The sequence below is a fragment of the Lissotriton vulgaris genome, chromosome 1_1, assembly GCF_964263255.1.
Source record: "Lissotriton vulgaris chromosome 1_1, aLisVul1.2, whole genome shotgun sequence".
In the NCBI taxonomy this organism is placed as follows: domain Eukaryota; kingdom Metazoa; phylum Chordata; class Amphibia; order Caudata; family Salamandridae; genus Lissotriton; species Lissotriton vulgaris.
The window spans coordinates 2119267136-2119285356 of record NC_141685.1 but is presented as its reverse complement, the minus strand read 5'-3'; the positions used below and the strand labels follow the sequence as shown (position 1 = coordinate 2119285356).

The following is an 18221-nucleotide window of genomic DNA, read 5'->3' as shown; positions in this document are numbered from 1 at the left end:
TATGTGTGGTAAACAGCTGGCTTAACACGCCCTCTCGAGTCTTTAGCCTTAGACTGCTCGTATCCATGCTACTAGGATAGCTGGTCTATAAGGTTGACTTACAACCAATCATCAATAAGGGTTGCTGGACTGATACATAGTGTTCACTAGAATAGTGAGCACTGCATATCAGGCCACCTTCTCACATGGTGGAATCCACAAAACCTTTGCAAAGGCCGACCATTCCAAGAGCCTGTCCCACAGATTATCCTGACAACGGACGCCTCTCTCCAGGGGTGGGGAGCGCATGTACTCCATTACACTGTGCAGGGACTATGGACACTACAGCAGAGGAAGATGCACATCAATGTGTTGGAACTGATGGCAATCTTCATGGCCTTAAAGGCGTTCAAAGTACATCTGTGCAACAAAGTCGTGTTGATCCGGACGGACAACATGACGGCCATGTACTACATTCAGAAGCAGGGAGGCACACACTCTCCACAGCTGTCTCATCTGGCTCAGAGCATGTGGAAGTGGGCCATTCAGAGGAACATCTTCCTCATGGCAGAGCATCTCCCGGGCAAGGACAATCAAATGGCGGATCTGCTCAGCAGGCACAGCCATCAGATGCACGAGTGGGAGATACATCCATCAGTACTCCAACCGTACTTCCAAAGGTGGGGTCATCCAGAGATAGACCTATTTGCCACAAAGGAGAACGCAAAATGCCAAAGCTTCGCCGCCAGGTTCCCACACCCGCAATCACAGGGCAATGCGATGTGGATGAACTGGTCAGGCAGATTTGCGTACGCTTTTCCCCCAGCACCTCTGATACCGCTGGTGGCACGCAAGCTCAGGCAGCACTCGATGACGCTCATCCTGGTTGCTCCAACGTGGGCTCGCCAACCATGGTACACCACGTTTCTGGAACTCTCCGTGGTACCGCATCAAAGGCTTCATCTCACTCCCAGCCTTCTGACGCAGAGCCATGGCGACATTCAGCAGCCAGATCCGCAACAGCTCAACCTGGCGATCTGGCTCCTGAAGTCCTAGAGTTTGGCTACCTCAATCTTCCTCCCGATTGCATGGACATCATTCGGGAGGCAAGGAAGCCCACTACTAGAGCTTGTTATGCGGCTAAATGGAAGAGGTTTGTCATCTACTGTGCAAACCACAATATTGACCCGCTAGATGCTTCCATTCAGAATATCATCTGTTACCTTTTCCACCTGTATCAATGCAATCTAGCGTACTCTTCCATCCGCATTCACCTGTCTGCTATGGCAGCATACCTCCAGAATAGGCAGCACCTGTCACTCTTTAAGGTCCCTGCTATCAGGGCCTTTCTGGAAGGACTCAAAAGGGTCATTCCACCAAGGACCCCACCAGCTCCAGAATGGAACCTCAATGTGGTTCTTACGAGGCTGATGGGTCCTCCCTTTGAGCCACTGCACTCTTGTGAGCTTCAGTTTCTGACTTGGAAGGTTGCGTTCTTAGTGGCGATTACATCGCTTAGGAGGGTTAGCGAGCTGCAGGCGCTCACCATCCAAGAACCTTTCTTCCAGGTACATGCTAACAGGGTGGTGCTCCGCACTAACCCTAAATTCCTACCCAAGGTGGTATCACAATTCCACATAAACCAGACAATCGAATTGCCGGTGTTTTTCCAAAACCCAGAGACGCTGGCGGAGCGCATGCTCCACACCCTTGATGTTAAGAGGGCCTTGATGTATTATGTAGACAGGACAAAAGATTTCCGCAAAACCAAACAACTTTTTGTTGCTTTTGCCACTCACCACAAGGGAAACGCTATCTCCAAAGCGGGGATTGCTAGGTGGATAGTAAAGTGCATTCAGATCTGTTACGCTAAAGCTAGGCGCACTCTCACTATCCCACCGAGGGCCCACTCCACCAGGAAGTTGGGGGCCTCTATGGCTTTCCTAGGTAACATTCCCGTAGAAGATATCTGTAGAGCAGCCACATGGTCTACCACACATACTTTCACTAAACACTACTGTGTAGACGTACATTCCAAACAGCAGGCAGCTGTTGGTCAGGCTGTTCTAAAAACGCTTTTTCAGACTGCTGCAGCTGGCACGGGCGGCCGCCGTTAATGGAGGGACTGCTATGTATTCTATGCACAGATATGAATTCAGCAGCCCACATGCCTGGAACTGCAAATGCTACTTACCAGTATGCATCTGTTCTTGGCATGTAGGGCTGCTGACATTCATATCGCCCACCCTCCTCCCCGGCGCCTGTAGCAGCTGCAGAATTCATTCATATACATACATATGCTCATAGCATGGTCATCACTCACATTCTTCACTCCATCTCTGCCAATGGCTAAAAACAATCTGGGGATGGAAGCGATGCCCATGCGCACTGTAGTCCAGGGGAGGAGCCACCTATCTCGTGATACTTCGAAGACTCTTCCAGGACAACAATGTGCAATCATCCGGACCCAACACTAGGTGGCGATCTATGCACAGATATGAATGTCAGCAGCCCTACATGCCAAGAACAGATGCATACTGGTAAGTAGCATTTGCATTCTCAAAACACTTTTCCAAACTGCTGCAGCTGGCACGGGCGGCCGCCGCTAATGGAGAGACTGCTATGTATTCTATGCACAGATATGAATTCAGCAGCCCACATGCCTCGAAACGAATATGCTACTTACCAGTATGCATCTGTTCTTGGCATGTAGGGCTGCTGACATTCATATCGCCCGCCCTCCTCCCGGCGCCTGTAGCAGCTGCAGAATTCACATATACTTATAGCATGGTCATCATTCACTGAGTTTCACTCCATCTTGGCCACAATGGCTAAAAACAATCTGAGGATGGAGTTGATGCCCATGCGCACTGTAGTCCAGGGGAGGAGCCACCTATCTCGTGATACTTCGAAGACTCTTCCAGGACAACAATGTGCAATCATCGGAACCCAACACTAGGCGGCGATCTACGCACAGATATGAATGTCAGCAGCCCTACATGCCAAGAACAGATGCATACTGGTAAGTAGCATATTCTATACAAAACGAGAAGGGATAAATGGGTCCCTTCCCTGGGGTGGGTACACCCCCTATTATGCCACCCTCCAGTGGGAGGGGGCTGTAAGCATGTCCCTGGTTGGCTGAGTCTCCCCTCGCCCCCATCTTCAAGTTGGCATGGACTGATTTGTGCTTCACCTCGCCTCCCCCCACCTGAGGAGTGCAAGTTAGCTGAGGTGGGCACTCACTTGTTTTTCCCGTCGGTTCTCGTGCCCAAAGTGGGGGTCAGAACCAGTGGAGACCAGTTGCTGAGAGCAGCAAGTGGCCTGGGGAATCTCACAAAGGCGGCCTCCTTTAAAGCTTCCCCTTTGTGAACCTTGCCCGTACTGGGGAGGAGGTTTGGCACCTTGTCTCAGGATGTGCATTGTTTCAGCCCCCAGAGAGCAGCAGGCTCTTGACCCAGGGGTCCAGAAACCTGTCTGTTGGTCGCAGCTGAAAGCAGCCACTCAGCCTGGACACTAGAGGTTGGTTAGTTTTCAGGGGGCATCTCTACTATGCCCTTTGCAGGCATTTTTCATTAAATGGGTTTAATGTGCTGAGAAGTTTGATACCAAACTTCTCAGTTTTCAGTGTAGCCATTATGGAACTGTGGAGTTCGTAATGACAAACTCCTAGCACAATATACTCTTAATGGCAGCACTGCACTTACAATGTCTAAGAATGGACTTAGACACTGTAGGGGTATAGGGCTCATGCACTTGTACCCTCACCACTGGCATAGTGCACCCAGCTAGAGGGGTGACTGATCTGTGCCAGGGCAGTGGGGGGTCAGCATGGCAAACAGATGTGCCATGTCGACTCTTCACTTTGTTCTGCACCAAAACACGCAGCCTGCAAAGGCAGTGTGTGAGTGTAGTGGTACAGGACCTCTAAGGGTGGCACTGTAAGTGCTGCAGCCCTTAGAGGCCTTCTCAGGTCACAGTGCCCTGGGTACCTGTGGTACCATTTACCAGGGACTGACCTGTGGCCAGAGATGCCAATTGGGTTTAGTCTTCAATGCAGTTTTAGGGAAAGAACTTAGGCCCTGGGCTCCTGATTAGCAGGAGCCCAGGGCACACTCAGTTGGAGTACATCTGCAATTCAGCAAAAAGTGGGGTCAACTATGCAGAAAGAAGGTCTGATCCATGTGTTCCTGCCAACACAGTTTATGATGCTGCTTTGAGAGCTTAATTTGTTACTACATAACTGATGTGCACTCTGCAAACCTACACAGTTCTGTTTGTCTCCTATCAAGACTATATTTCTCATTGCCATAACATCGGCCAGGTGTTTGAGTGAACTCCAGGCGCTATCTAATCTAATCTAATCTGACTCGGTGGTATTTTTTGCCCAAGTTAACCTTGCTCTTCTCTGTAGGGTAGTGCATCACCGTGCCCGCTTTCTAAGTACATGCTGATCTCTACAAGGAGAAAGAACCGCTCCATCGCCTTGACCCGAAGAGGGCCCTTAACTTTTATGTAGACTGAACCCGGGACTAACAGGGTCACCAACTTCCCTGGTTTTAAAGGCAAATCAGTCCAATGGGGGATCATTTCTAGGTGAATTGTTATTATTCAAAACATGCTACAGGTTGGATATGAATCATCATTCAGAAGGCTTGCTCTCTCGGTCCACCTGAGGGCAGGCTACCAGTGCATTTATGCGCGAGGTGCCAGTTCTGGCTATTTGCCAGGCTGTGTATGTGACTCCACACATTCTGAGTGTTACTGCTTGAATAGCGAAGCTTGGCAGGAAGGACACTTTGCCCGATCAGTCTTGCAGAATTTCCAGGTCAGAGCCATTCCTCAGACCCACCACCAGAGAAAGTGTATGGCATTAGTATCGATACGCAAGTTGAGAAATCTGCAGCTAGAAGTCTCCATTAGAATAACAAGTTACTTATCTTCAGTACTGCCTTTTTTGGTTGAGACTCCCATCTAACTGCACATTCCTCCCCGACCTTTGCTCCTTCTCTTTCTGTGGAATGGCTCATACTGTCCTAGAATAAGATTCCAAATCTGAAGATCTGCACAATGTGATTTCCATAGCTCTGTCTAATGGATAGTGATCAGAAATAAACTGATGTCAACGTGCAGAGGTGGTGCTTATACGTGGATCTCTGATTTCAAATCTGTAGAGGAATGGATCCGGTGTGAAGCTGACTGATGCCCCCTATCGACATATGAGGGAATTGCTGGTAAGTTTCCAAATCCAAGCTGGCGTCAAGGGATATTCACATTGTGAGGATTCTGCGATTAGATGCATTATGATCCAGTCTGAGGCTGTGGGATAGTCTAAAAGTGAGGAATCTATGGTAGAGTATCCAACAGAACGAGTTTTACCTAAAATACATGTCTTGTTCTTTTGGTCAAATTGTACTTGAAGAAATTCCCAAAACCAAAACACAGGAAATACCAATCGGATATAAGGTTTGACAGATAGATTACCCCAAAGCAATGCGACATGATGAAAGATGGGCTGCCAAACGTCTTGCCTGCATGTGGATTCTGTACTTTGGTATAAACCTCTGTAGGTGTACATTTCTTTTTTTTCAACAGGGATAAATGCCAAGATGCTGATGAATTGCTGAATACCAGTTCAACCGCTGCGTTGCTGTCTGAACATATATTAATTCTTTATTAGCTTTTCTAAAGTCTTGCTAGAGCATACTTTCTGCATGTGTACACTTTTAGATAATGCTGGTCTGTATAGAAGACTTTAAGATGATGTTTGAACACTGTAATTTAGTAGAGATTTGTGCTTTTTCTTGACAGGAAAACAAAGACAAAATCATGTTATTGATGCAAGAATTTGTTGCATCATTCTTTGAACACATTGATCCAGAACGTGGCCTTAAAGTACTTATGTGGTACGTATTTAAAATGTATTTCTTTAATGCACCAACTGTCTGACACATTTACACTTTCATCCAGAAACATTATATTTTGCTATATTATGGTACTTAGTGACTTGTAGTAGGTGAAACCTGATAAGCGGGGTGATATTTTGGCCAAAAATTATCTTTTAAATACGCTTTTCATCTAGGTCGGACTTCTTTGTTTTAAGCAATTCCGGCAAAAGTTGGTCAAATGCAGGAGGAAAAAATTGTCTGCAACAATAGTGTCCATTAGGAAAGTATGTATCATTTGAATTGTCTCGGAACCTTTTTTTAGTTATGAACCAAAGTTACATTATTCATATCAGTCGGACTCATGGAGTTTCTTATTGCATAGCTACAGTGGCAGCTCATGTTTTTTTCTGGTTCTTTAGAAATGGGTTTCATAAAAACCTGGTATTCCCACTTTGGAGGCTGAGTATTGCATTTGTGTGGTTTTCAAGTGGCTAAAAAGGACAGCCTGATTTATCTCTTAATTAAAATGTCATTGTAACAGTAACATAAAAAAGGTTTGCAAGTGCCTCCTTGTTGGGGAAATTAATTCCTTTGACACAGGCCTTCTTTGAGTGTTCTTTATTTTTAAGGGTTCCTTCCACCAATTAGCTTTTTAATGGAGTTATTCAAACCTCTGGGTAACCATGCCACTTAGATTTCCAGATAGGTCTCCATCAAGTAGATTAGACACCAGGAAATCTACTCTAGAACACACTTGTAAAGCACTACAGGACAACCCAATATTATGAAGGTGCCAGAAGGAACTTTGTTTAATTCTACTGTTCTCAGACTGTAAAAGGCTCTCAATAAACTACAGTCTCTTCTCTATTGGAGCAATGATGCATTGCCTCAGGAGTTACTACTAACTGACTCAGACTGCAGCCCGGCCCCATAGCTTACTAGTTACTTAAAACTTCACTTTGCAGGCATCTTAATTTCTCCTCAGGTACCCTTAAAGCTCTCCTTTAGGTCGCAGCAGACCAGAAAACGCAGCTGGCTGATATCCTAAAGACATCTTGGTACATTCAGAAAGTTGGCCTAGGAATACGTTCCACCCATTGTTTACCATAGTTTGAGTCTGGTGTCTCCATAATTTAAGGTCTTTATGAAACAGCTTATTGAGTTATTAGAGAATCAGAATTAATTCTTAATTATGTAAGGTCCTTCTAATTCAGGGACCTTTTTAAAGCTATTCACATACCATTCCTCCCATCCAAGCTTGGCGCTGCTCATATCAAATGGCTCAAGTCAGATTGCTGGATAGAACTATTGTTTGTAGCATGTTTTTATATAGCAATACACTTTCTTTGCACATTCCTGCCATATAGTGTTTGATGCTGCTGTTTGTAAGTTTTTCTACGAAGAAGTTTTGAGTTATCTATTGACTCCTCCCTTATCCCACAATACACCAGTACAAAAAATTCCCCTCCAGTTTTCTTCCCATCTTGTTCTGATGTTTCACTGTCCGCTGCGGGATCAACAGTCCTTTCTGGGACTTTCAGTGGCCGTTGTGGAGGTTTTGACCACAGCAACAGAATAGCTCTTCACTGAACCAGTAACTGCGTAGTAGTGTACTTTGAGTGGTATTGACATGAATTTCTCATTTAGGTTTGATTGAGAATCACTACTACTGGGGCGGGTAATATTGAAGGATACCCTTCCATTTATGACCGGATTACAACTCCCCTTATCCGACCAACATCTGGTCTGAAACTTGTGCTGTTATCCAGTATTAGGGGTGTCTTTCATAGATTCACATGTCTGAATCATTCCCCGTCGTCAGAAAGGGAGCCCCCGGTACATAAAGTAATGTCACATAGACGCATAGATATAAAGGCCTCCCATTAGTAACATATCCATGTCCTTTTGTAGGAAGGACCAAACTCTGGAAAAGAGCCAATCAGCAGTCACCTCCCTCTAGAACCCTCCTAGAAGGAGCCTCAGTCCCTCAGATTTTCTACCGTACGTTGTGCTAAGGGAGTCTCCTCTGAGCTCTGCTCAGTTTTTTCTACACAACTGGTTTCCTGTGTTCTATGGCGTTTTTATTCTGTTCCATCTGTGATTGCGAATATCCTCATGGCTGAGACACCAAAAAAGGGTCTTTTTAGATCCTGTGGTTCCTGTGGAACGAAAAGGCTGCATATAGATGACCAACATCAAGACTGTCTGTATTGACTGTGTCCAGACCATTCTTCCAAGGACTGCAAGGTATGTCTTACCTTTTCCACTAAAATCCTCAAATATCGTGAGGGACGCCTCTTAATTTGGCTCCAGAGGCTAAAAGACAGGGACCACCTGGAATCTTCTGAGGAAAGTGAAGGTTCTTCAGTCTCTTTCAAGTCTTCACTAAAGAGACCAAGGGTGGCTTCTCCTAACTCTACAGTACCTCCTCAAAAGAAGGTGTCAAAGTCTTCAGAGGTTCTCTCCAAGGCTACTTCTGCGAAGGTTTCCTCTCAGGATGTTCCCACCTTCAAAAAGCCTACTTCGACTCAGTCTACGACGTCTTCATTGTCGAGGAGAGCTAGGTCTACTGCATTGTATGTGACAATATCGACGACTACTCTTTCTACGTCGATGGCATCGTCTTAATTGTCCTCGTAGACAACAACCCCATCGTAGACGGCAGGTAAGACTGTGCCGTCGACGATAAACATCAAGAAGACACCGTCTACGTCAAAGCACTCGTCGACGCTGGGCTCGCCGACGACTGAATCGTCGACGACCTAGACGGTGAAGTCAACATCGTCGACGAAAATGGCGTTCAGATGTACCGTCACGAAGTCTCCAGTGATGTCTACACAGACGACGATGGCTCCTTCGACGATGGGTCCTCTGGCTACGACACCCGTTGACGCTTCACCGTCGACTGGCTCGTCGACTATGATAAATTCAGGTCTGCAAAGCACATATGTGCACCTAAAAATTACAAAAAAAGACGCCGGCTTTAACATCGCCAAGCAGAATCCAACCACTACCTCCAGCATGTCTTCTTCAAGAGGAGGATTCAGATGAAGGGGACATGTTTCAGACTTCGACAAGCCCTTCGGAGCTTCATGCCAATTGTCAGAGTTCGGACGAAGAGGAGGAACCGGAGGAAGAATATCATCCGCCTCCAATAGCTTGCCTTCCAGCCTCTTTGGTTTTGGACTTGCGGTACCTCATACAGGACTACAAACAGAAGTTTTCAGAGTCTCCTGCACCTCAACCTTCCGCAGTATCTCCCTCACCAAGACTCCAGCCTCCAGCTTTGAGTGTACAGCCGGAACGGGTTGGTCTACCGCATCCTCCGTCTACTGATGAGGAGGAGGAAGAAGACCAACAGGAGGAGGGAGAACTACAAGATACTCAATCTAACCACGATGACTGGGATGACTGTCATTCCCTCTCCCACTTCTCCAGTACCTGCACCCACAGATTCACTACCCAGCGACATTGGAGGGTTCCATAATGTAGTTGAAAGGGCCGCTCAACGTTTCAAAATTCCAATGGAATCTCAACAGCAGGACTACTTCTTATATGATTTTAAGGAGCCTCTTAAAAAATCAGTAAGATCATACCCATAATTGAATACCTGTGGGAGCAGGGTGTTAATGTCATGCAGAACCCTTCCTCAGTACCTCTGTTGGTACCTCGCTTGGATAAGAAGTATAGGGCGCCTGATACTGCACCGGCTTGTTTACTAGGACACCCCAAGCTGAATTCGGTTGTTACACAGGCGGCCCAGAAGAAGTCAAGAATTCCTTCTGCCCTGTTATCACCTCCTCCAGATAAGGAAGGCCGAAGATTAGACAACATTGGGAAGCGGTTCTCATCAATGTCTGCATTGACGGTGAAGGTGGCCAATGCTTTAGCGCTTTTGGGGCGATACAATAGACAGCTATGGGCGGATATAGCCCCATATCTATCGGATCTACCTAACGAATCAAAAGAGGAGGCGAAAAAGATATTGTGAGAGGGTGAAGCCTTTGTGTCGGAAGACTGTGCGATGGATATCGCAACAGGTTTTCACCAGCTGGCTGGAGTGGCAGTCTTGCGACGACAAGGTTGGTTAAGGGCAACTTCCTTTAGTCCCGAGATAAAGGCAAAAATTTTGGATATGCCCTATGATGGCCAATTTCTCTTCGGTTCTCAGGTTGATGAAGCGCTGCAGAGTATAAAAAGACACAGACACTGCTAGAGCATTGGGCACTCTCCAGTACAAAAGTCAGTCCTTTTGTGGGTCTAGAGGTAGAGGACAGTCCTCTTTTAGAGGGGACTACCAATACCGGTCATCATATTCTTCAGGCCAGAATCTGTCCCAGTATCAACAGTGCCAGCAACATAGCCAACAATCCTCTTATGGCAAGGCTTCCTTTCGTGGTAAAGACCAACGAAAAAATTACGGACGTAGACAATGATCTTTCACCTCAGCCAGTCTCAGATTCATTTCCATCATCAGAAATTGCAGGAAAGATTTCCCAATTCATAAAAAATCGGAAGCAATTTACTATGGACCGTTGGGTTCTACAATTAGCTCAATTTGGCCATTCTCTGGAATTTATGCATATACCTCCCCAGACACCTCCCCGACCTATGCTTCACAAAAATCTACGACTGCTTCTCCGAGAAGTCTCTCCTATGCTCCAGAAAGGGGCGATATGGAAGGTCCCTCTGTCTCAGCGAGGGAAAGGATTTTATTCCTGCTTCTTTCTACTTCTGAAAAAAGAGAAGTGGAGACCAATTTTGGACCTCGGAGCCCTCCACAAATTCCTAAAGAAGCAGTCGTTTTGCATGGTAAAAATCCAGGACGTCTTGCAACTCCTGGATGGGGGAGATTACATGGCGTCCCTCGACCTTCAGGACGCTTACTTCCACATCCCGATTCACAGAAATCATAAAAAATATTTAAGATTTGCGGTGGCAGGCAGACCCTTTCAATTTCACGTCCTGCCCTTCGGACTCACGTCTGCACCTCATCTTTACAAAGTGTCTCTCCGCAGTAGTTGCATATCTCAGACAGCACCACCATCAAGTCTTTCCATATCTGGACGACTGGCTGATCAAGGCTCCATCCTTAGAAGACGCGTCCAGGTCTTCCAACACCTGTCTGCAGCTTTTCAATCGTTTAGGACTCCAGCTCAATCAGGAGAAATCAGTCCTACCTTCTCAGCGCATCAACTTCCTAGGCGCTATCCTCGACATACAACTGAGAAAAGGCTTCCCATTTCAAGAGAGGGACAAGCTTTTGGCACTGGCTATTTTCGTGGCTATAAAGAGGACCTTAACGGTCCGCCTTTTCAAATCCCTACTAGGAATGATGTCATCATGTATCCTATTAATACCTCACTGCAGTCTCCGCATGCGCCCCCTCCAGGAGGCGCTCTCAAAACAATGGGTCCAATGCACAGGGTCTTTCGATCTCATAGAAGTGACTCCTCAGATGGTCAAGGCCCTGCAATGGTGGATGTCTTTTCAGAACCTTTCTCAAGGCTTACCATTCCTTCCTCCAGCTACACCGCATATCCTCACAACAGACGCCTCCTTGGAAGGTTGGGGAGCTTTCCTCCAGGAACTGCGGATAAGCGGAAAGTGGCCCTCCTTCGAAACATATCGATCTCCTCGAACTGCGATCGGTTTTCCTTGCCCTTCAAGCCTTTCTCCCAAGAATCAAAAATTCCCTGGTGCTCGTCCGTACAGACAACACTACGACGATGAAATACCTCAACAAACAGGGGAGGGGACTCGCTCTTTGACACTCTCACGAGTCGCAGATAATTCGGAACTGGTTAATCAGACACAATATATCTCTTCGGGCGGAGTACGTTCCGGGCATGGACAATTTGCTCGTCGACTCACTAAGCAGGCAGAGGACAACGTCTCACAAGTGGGAACTGGATCAAGGGATCCTCAACCAAGTCTTCTCACAATGGGGTGCTCTTCGGATCGACCTGTTCGCCACAAGATCCAATGCCAGATGCCCACACTTCGCAAGTTGGCATCCCCAGAAAGGGTCTCTAAGGAATGTATTTTCGATTGCATGGTGCAACGTCTTTACGTACGCCTTTCCACCATTTCCAATGATTCTCAGAGTCCTCAGGAAATTGAAAGCTGAGTCTTGTACATTCATTCTGATAGTTCCAACTTGGCCACGCCAACATTGGTTCACTGAACTCCGTCTGTCTCTGGAGCCACCAATACGGTTGGAACAGTTTCCGTCTCTCCTCACGATGAGCAACCAGCAAGTCCGTCCAGCATCCAAATCTGTCTTCACTCAAATTAGCCGCTTGGTTCCTGAGTTCAGAGAACTTCAGAATTTGAATATTCCGCCAGACTGTAGAGCCATCCTGGCTAGAGCACGAGTGGATAGTACCAACAAAACATACTCTTTAAAATGGAAGGGGTTTTGCATCTGGTGTAAGGCTCAAGGAATACATCCTTTGTCTTCCTCTCTGGAACAAATATTGCCTTATCTTCTCCAGCTGGCAAAATCAGGCCTTGCTCATGCTTCCGTCAGGGTCCACTTGGCTGCGATATCCCGTTACAGAAGATCTCCCACTGGCCCTTCACTTTGGTCTCACAGATTGATCAAACAGTTTTTGAAAGGACCCTACAGGACTTATCCCCCTCTGAAAATGTTGCCACCTACCTGGCACCTTAACACAGTCCTTAATCCGCTCATGAAGCATACCTTTGAGCCGGTACACAGGGCTGACCTGAAATACCTCTCTTGGAAGACAGCCCTCCTGCTTGCACTCGCCTCCGCAAGGCATGTGAGTGCTCCAAGCCTTCTCAATACAGGAACCTTTTCTGCAATTCAAACAGGACAGGGTAATTTTACAGACAAATCCGAAATTTATTCCAAAAGTCCCATCTGACTTCCATCTCAACGAACCTGTGGTCTTTGCGTTCTTTCTTCCCAAATCCCAGGACTGCAGCGGAAAGGACGTTACACTCTCTAGATCTTAAACGCTGTCTGAAATTTTATATTGAAAAGACAAAATCCTTCCGAAAGTCACACCAGCGATTTGTGGCTTACAGTAGTCCCAGGAGGGGCTTTCCACTCACCAAACAAAGTATTTCTCGCTTGATTTCTGCAGCTAGTTAATTTTGTCATTAACAGGCAGGGCTCCCCTGCAATCTAAAGTGTGAGCCCACTCTACCAGGGCAATATCTACATCCATAGCGCTTTTTGCAGGAGTGCCGGTGATAGACATTTGCAGAGCAGCAACATGGAAGTCGCCACATACTTTCACTAGGCATTACTGCCTGGATACAGAACTCATGAAGGATGCTGCCGTGGGACAAGCAGTACTTCGTCATCTTTTTCAGTAGAGGTGAGCCCTACTTTCATCCCTCCATCCTTCTCATGTTTGCACATTTCTCTATTGTATAACCCCTTCCGTGCTCATGACGAGCTCAGCTCGTCATAACCACATCCATTTCCATTATGGCCCAGCACAGAAGAAGAACTCAAGCAGCAATGGTGATAATTTGGTGGTATTTCTTGTATGCAAATGTATGTTTCTATTAGTCGCTTGATATGTTGTTTATCTAATGACTTACATATTCTATACCATTCCGAAATGGACTTTGTTTATTGCTTGCTACTCTGATTCAGGCATGTGACTCTATGAAAGACACCCCTAATACTGCATAAGAAATGCTTTACTTGCCTGTAACTGCAGTTATCCAGTATTGGTGTCTTTCATAGATTCACATGCAACCCTCCTGCCTCCCCTGGAAGGGCTCGCCTAATTCGCTCAGTAATACGCCTACTTAGCATTGTGCATACGAAAATCTGAGGGACTGAGGCTCCTTCCAGGAGGGTTCTAGGAGGGTTCTAGAGGGAGGTGACTGCTGATTGGCTCTTTTCTAGAGTTTGATCCTTTCTACAAAAGGACATGGATATGTTACTAATGTGAGGCCTTTAGGCCTTTTTATCTATATGTCTATGGGACATTATTTATGTACCTGGGACTCCCATTCAGACGACGGGGAAGGATTCAGGCATGTGAATCTATGAAAGGCACCTATACTGGATAACTGCAGTTACAGGTAACGCATTTCTTCTCAGGAGCATAGTCACCCTCTGCTACAGACGCAAGTGCTTCTGGGCATATCACAAAATGCAGTATTGAGACTCCCCTGAGACTTGAGACCTGAAGACATCCACACCAAGGGAGAACACCCAGGGCCTGTGGTATCCAACAGGGACAGGAACAGAGCTTTGAGGTTCTGACTTCTAGTGTTTTGAAGATGGGAACACCACTCCTAGAAATTTTATTCCATCATGCTCACTGAAAGATCAACCATCCGTGGATCAACCTCAGTAGCACTCTAACTTCGAGTTTGAGCACTGCTTCGTGGGAGTATGGCATCGAGCTCTAAGGTGACAAAAGGCACCAATCTTCGCTCCAGCTTAAGGCTTTGAGACCTCTTGACACATGAACCACCGCCGCTCCAGCAAAGCTACTAGCAATGGGCACCATTACTCGGCACCCATACACAGGGGGCCGACCGAGAGTCTGAAAGGACTCTCCGTGGAAAGCTAGGCTTTGAAGCTGGCTCGTGAACCACACCCCAAAATCAGTTATGAAACATGCCTTGAACTTAAGTGAGACTTGCTACCCCTTTGAGCTCCCTGAGGTACATATGTGAGACTGCCCCACACACCTTACATCCTAAGAGTAGGCTCAACTTCGAGGAACAGAGCCTGAAAAGGATCAAGCAACACACAGGATCATAGCCATTGGAGGAACAACTTAGACAAATATCCCTGACTATCTTATCCATAAATCATTACCCAGGACTGTGGGTACCTGGCTGTACCGTTTTGGCATTTTGTGTGTGGCACATTGGTGAAAAGATCTATTGTGGGAGTGCCTCTGTGCCACAATTTCTATCAAAGCAGTTAGGGATTAATCTCCCGTTCATGGACTTATTGATGCATCCAGTTTAGCAGGTCCACAGAGAGGTTGTCTGACTCGCCGGCAGATGCTTTTCAAGCAGCTGAATGGGATTCCATATTCTCCATTGCCTAATGTTCTGGACTAGCACTGACAGCTGGGGCAAATAGGGACCCCCCTTTCATGTCAATCTTGTTGAGTATTATGCTTGAGTCTTGCCTCGAATAAGCCTGTAAAAGTCTGAGTGCTGTGCTGATTCCCATGAGTTCTAGATAATTGAGACAAACTTTGCTATTGTCACATCCAGATACCCTAAACACTTCTGGGAAGGAGCCAACCTCCTACCCCTAGTACACACACACACCACTTGTGAATTGCAAGCTTCAACTGTGGAGTAACCTTTTATTTAGCTGCATAAGAACAAATCCAAAGTTTTTGAAAAGTCACATCTCCCTTTCATGTGAGTCAGACCGTAGAGTTGCCTATTTTCTTTCCACACCCCGAAACTGAAGCGAAATCCATTTAAAAAACTTGATGTCAAAATGGCACAAATGTATTACATTGATAGGACTAAATCTATAAGCAGAACAAATCAATATTGTCGCTTGTGCTAAACCTCACAGGCAATCATGCTGGTAAGGGTAATATTGCTAGATGGTTAATTAGGTGTCAGCTACTTTGGCCTTCTTGGAAAATATTCACATGCAAACATATTAATTTTCTACCTGGGCAAATCCACATGTTAACCAAACTCTGTTTGTCTACATTCAGGCCTGCCAAAATGTTTTAGTCAGCCAAGCAGTCTGTCTCTTATTTGGACTTTAAAAAGCCAATGGTCTAGATACTTTTCGTAAAAGGGGACCTTTCCTACCCCTCTGGTCCTGTCTTTCACAATCGATGTTTGGAAGTCAGCGGAAGCCTTGGAACTGACTTTGTATTATCATAATAGTCTTCTATTATGATCTTTCAACCCTCCACAGCTTCTGCAGATACTTTGCTCCCATTTAACAAGACACTCCTAGATTGTGTAAACCGATTTCTGGCCCAGCAACCCATAGACAAATCACCAGACATGATAGGCTAGCTGCAGGCCACTGGTAGTTTTGTCCCCCCTCATCACTGTTCTCTAAACAGAAGCCAAATGCCTTTGCTACAACCCCTCCTTAAAGAGTCAAAGAAACTTAATGCCTGGGGTCGCAGAGTTTTTTGCCTTAGGCACCTTAGGTCTTGGTACAGCTAGTTCCACCTACCTGCTGAGCCTTCATGTCCACGCCTTATAGGGATTTGACAAAACTCACAAAAGTCTGTCTGAGCACATTAATAAGCCATTCTCTAACCTGGTGAGGGATGGGTCTGAATGCATCCAAACAGTTGTCTAGTCTGTGGGTATGCCTGTCAAGCTGCAGCAACATGTACGCAGCTTGACAGGCAACATGTACGCTTTTTTTGGCTTTTTATGAGCTATCTAGGCTATTATGTATATATCCTTTGAAGCAGAATAGTTGTTCAGTGAGCCAAGTCTGGAATGCTTCAAGAACAGAGCCATGACCCAAGACCTGGCCTCCCCTGCTATAAACTTCAACAATATTCGAAGTTCATGGTTTTTCTAGGTGTGAGCATTTGACAAATGCAACATTCAGCCTGTCCAAGCCCAAAAGTAAATGCATCTCTTCTTTGAAGATCGGTGGATCGAGGATTTTTCCTCACAGCAGATCTAAGTGGGCAGTTTGGTGTTCAGCCTCATATTTTGTCACCAGTTTAGTGGCAATCGTGACAGACTGCTTGATCATCCACCTAATCCGCTGGCATTAAGCCTTTCTCTTCCTATTCTCCCCGCTAGACCACACTCCTTCTTTCAGTGCATACTTACCAGATCATGCCTTAGTTCTTAGGGGGTCACAGAAGTGGTGTCTCTAGAAGAGCCGAGCATGGGATTTATTCCCTTTACTTCCTGGTCCCCATGTTTTAAGGGGGTTTAAAGCATGTCCTGGATTTCTGCATTAGGAATCGGCTAGTTGGACAAGGCAAGTTCCTTCTGTAAGTATTGGAGATATTTAGACAATGATTCAGATGAGTGAGTGAAGCTCACATCCCAGTCTTTCAGGTTTTGTAGCTGTTTGACCTCATGACCTTGTGCATCCTGTTGATGCCTCACACCAGTGTGTTGCTGAGCAACACTGAGGAAGTCTCTCAGCTCTGGTTTTCTTCAGCAAGGGGACTTTCTCTCCTATCTGGATTTAAAGGATGCTTACTTTCATATTCCAATACACCCTGCACACTGCAAATACCTCAGGTTTGTGGTAGCCGGTCAGCACTTTCAATTCAAAGTCCTCCCATTCTGAGTAACAGCACCAAGGGTTTTCTCAAAATGCTTGGCAGTAGTTGCAGCCCATCTAAGAAAACATATTCATGTCTTCCCATAATTGGATGAGTGGCTCATAAAAGCCAGCTCGCACAACAGCTGCCTACGCAACACACACAACTGTGCAATTGCTCCACGAGCTAGGATTCACATTAAATCTGTCCAAATCCCATCTCCAACCATCCAGGTGTCAAGCATATCTAGGAGCTACAATAAACGCACAAAAAGCTCCAGCATACCCAATTCCAGCCAGAGTCCGGAATATACAACCCTGATGTCTGTTTCAGCCTCAACACTCCTTACCAGCTCAGGTGTTCATGCAGTTTCAGGGAATGATGTAGTCTTGCATTTTTATAGTCCCCTACGCAAGACTTAAAATGCGTCCCACACAGGAATGTTTAGCACATCAGTGGAACCAAGCTCACAGTTCGCTATCAGATCTATTGTTGGTAGACGGATGCACCCATCGCTCTCTGCAGGTGTGTAACACACAAAACCTTTTAAAAGGGCGGCCATTCAGCGACCCGGTTCCACAGATAGTACTAACAGCATATGCATCACTGACATGTTGGGGAGCGCATCTCCAAACACACACAATCCAGGGCATTTGGAGCTTGCAGAAGAAACCGCTAAATATAACTCATCTAGAGCTGCTAGCACTTTTTCTGGCGCTGAAAGCAATTCAAGTTCAGCTATTACACAAGACTGTCCTAATTCCTACAGACATAACCGCCATGTACTTTAGTGTAGTTCCTATTTTCTCTATAGGCCCTGCGCATTGGAATAACATAAACAGCAGTGTAGACGTAGGACTGTGGTCTTCTAGGTCTCGACTGACTATATTAGACTTAATTTAGGTTTGCGCCAGCTAGCTCAGAGGTCACTGGAAACTTTCTTGACTGAATAGGAAGCGATCAGCTTCCCTAGCTCAGACAAGAAGGGGTTCAGCTTCCGACAACCACATAAACATGACAACTTTGCTCCCCAGAATAAGAGTAAATCTCTAGAGTCGTGTGAAAACAATAGACAATTATTTCACTCAGTCAGACGTGCGTTCTTAGTTTCACC

The 18221-nt window shown here is 46.0% G+C and overlaps 1 protein-coding gene across 3 annotated transcripts in view; it reads left to right on the top strand.

Annotated features, from left to right (window-relative positions):
* ZFC3H1 (zinc finger C3H1-type containing) overlaps positions 1–18221 on the top strand; it is an 833014-nt gene that overhangs the window by 537969 nt on the left and 276824 nt on the right. For all 3 annotated transcript variants that reach the window (XM_086921759.1, XM_086921741.1, XM_086921749.1), the window contains exon 27: positions 5791–5885. In XM_086921759.1, the coding sequence (XP_086777885.1) occupies positions 5791–5885 (95 nt within the window). The remainder of the gene's footprint in view (positions 1–5790; positions 5886–18221) is intronic.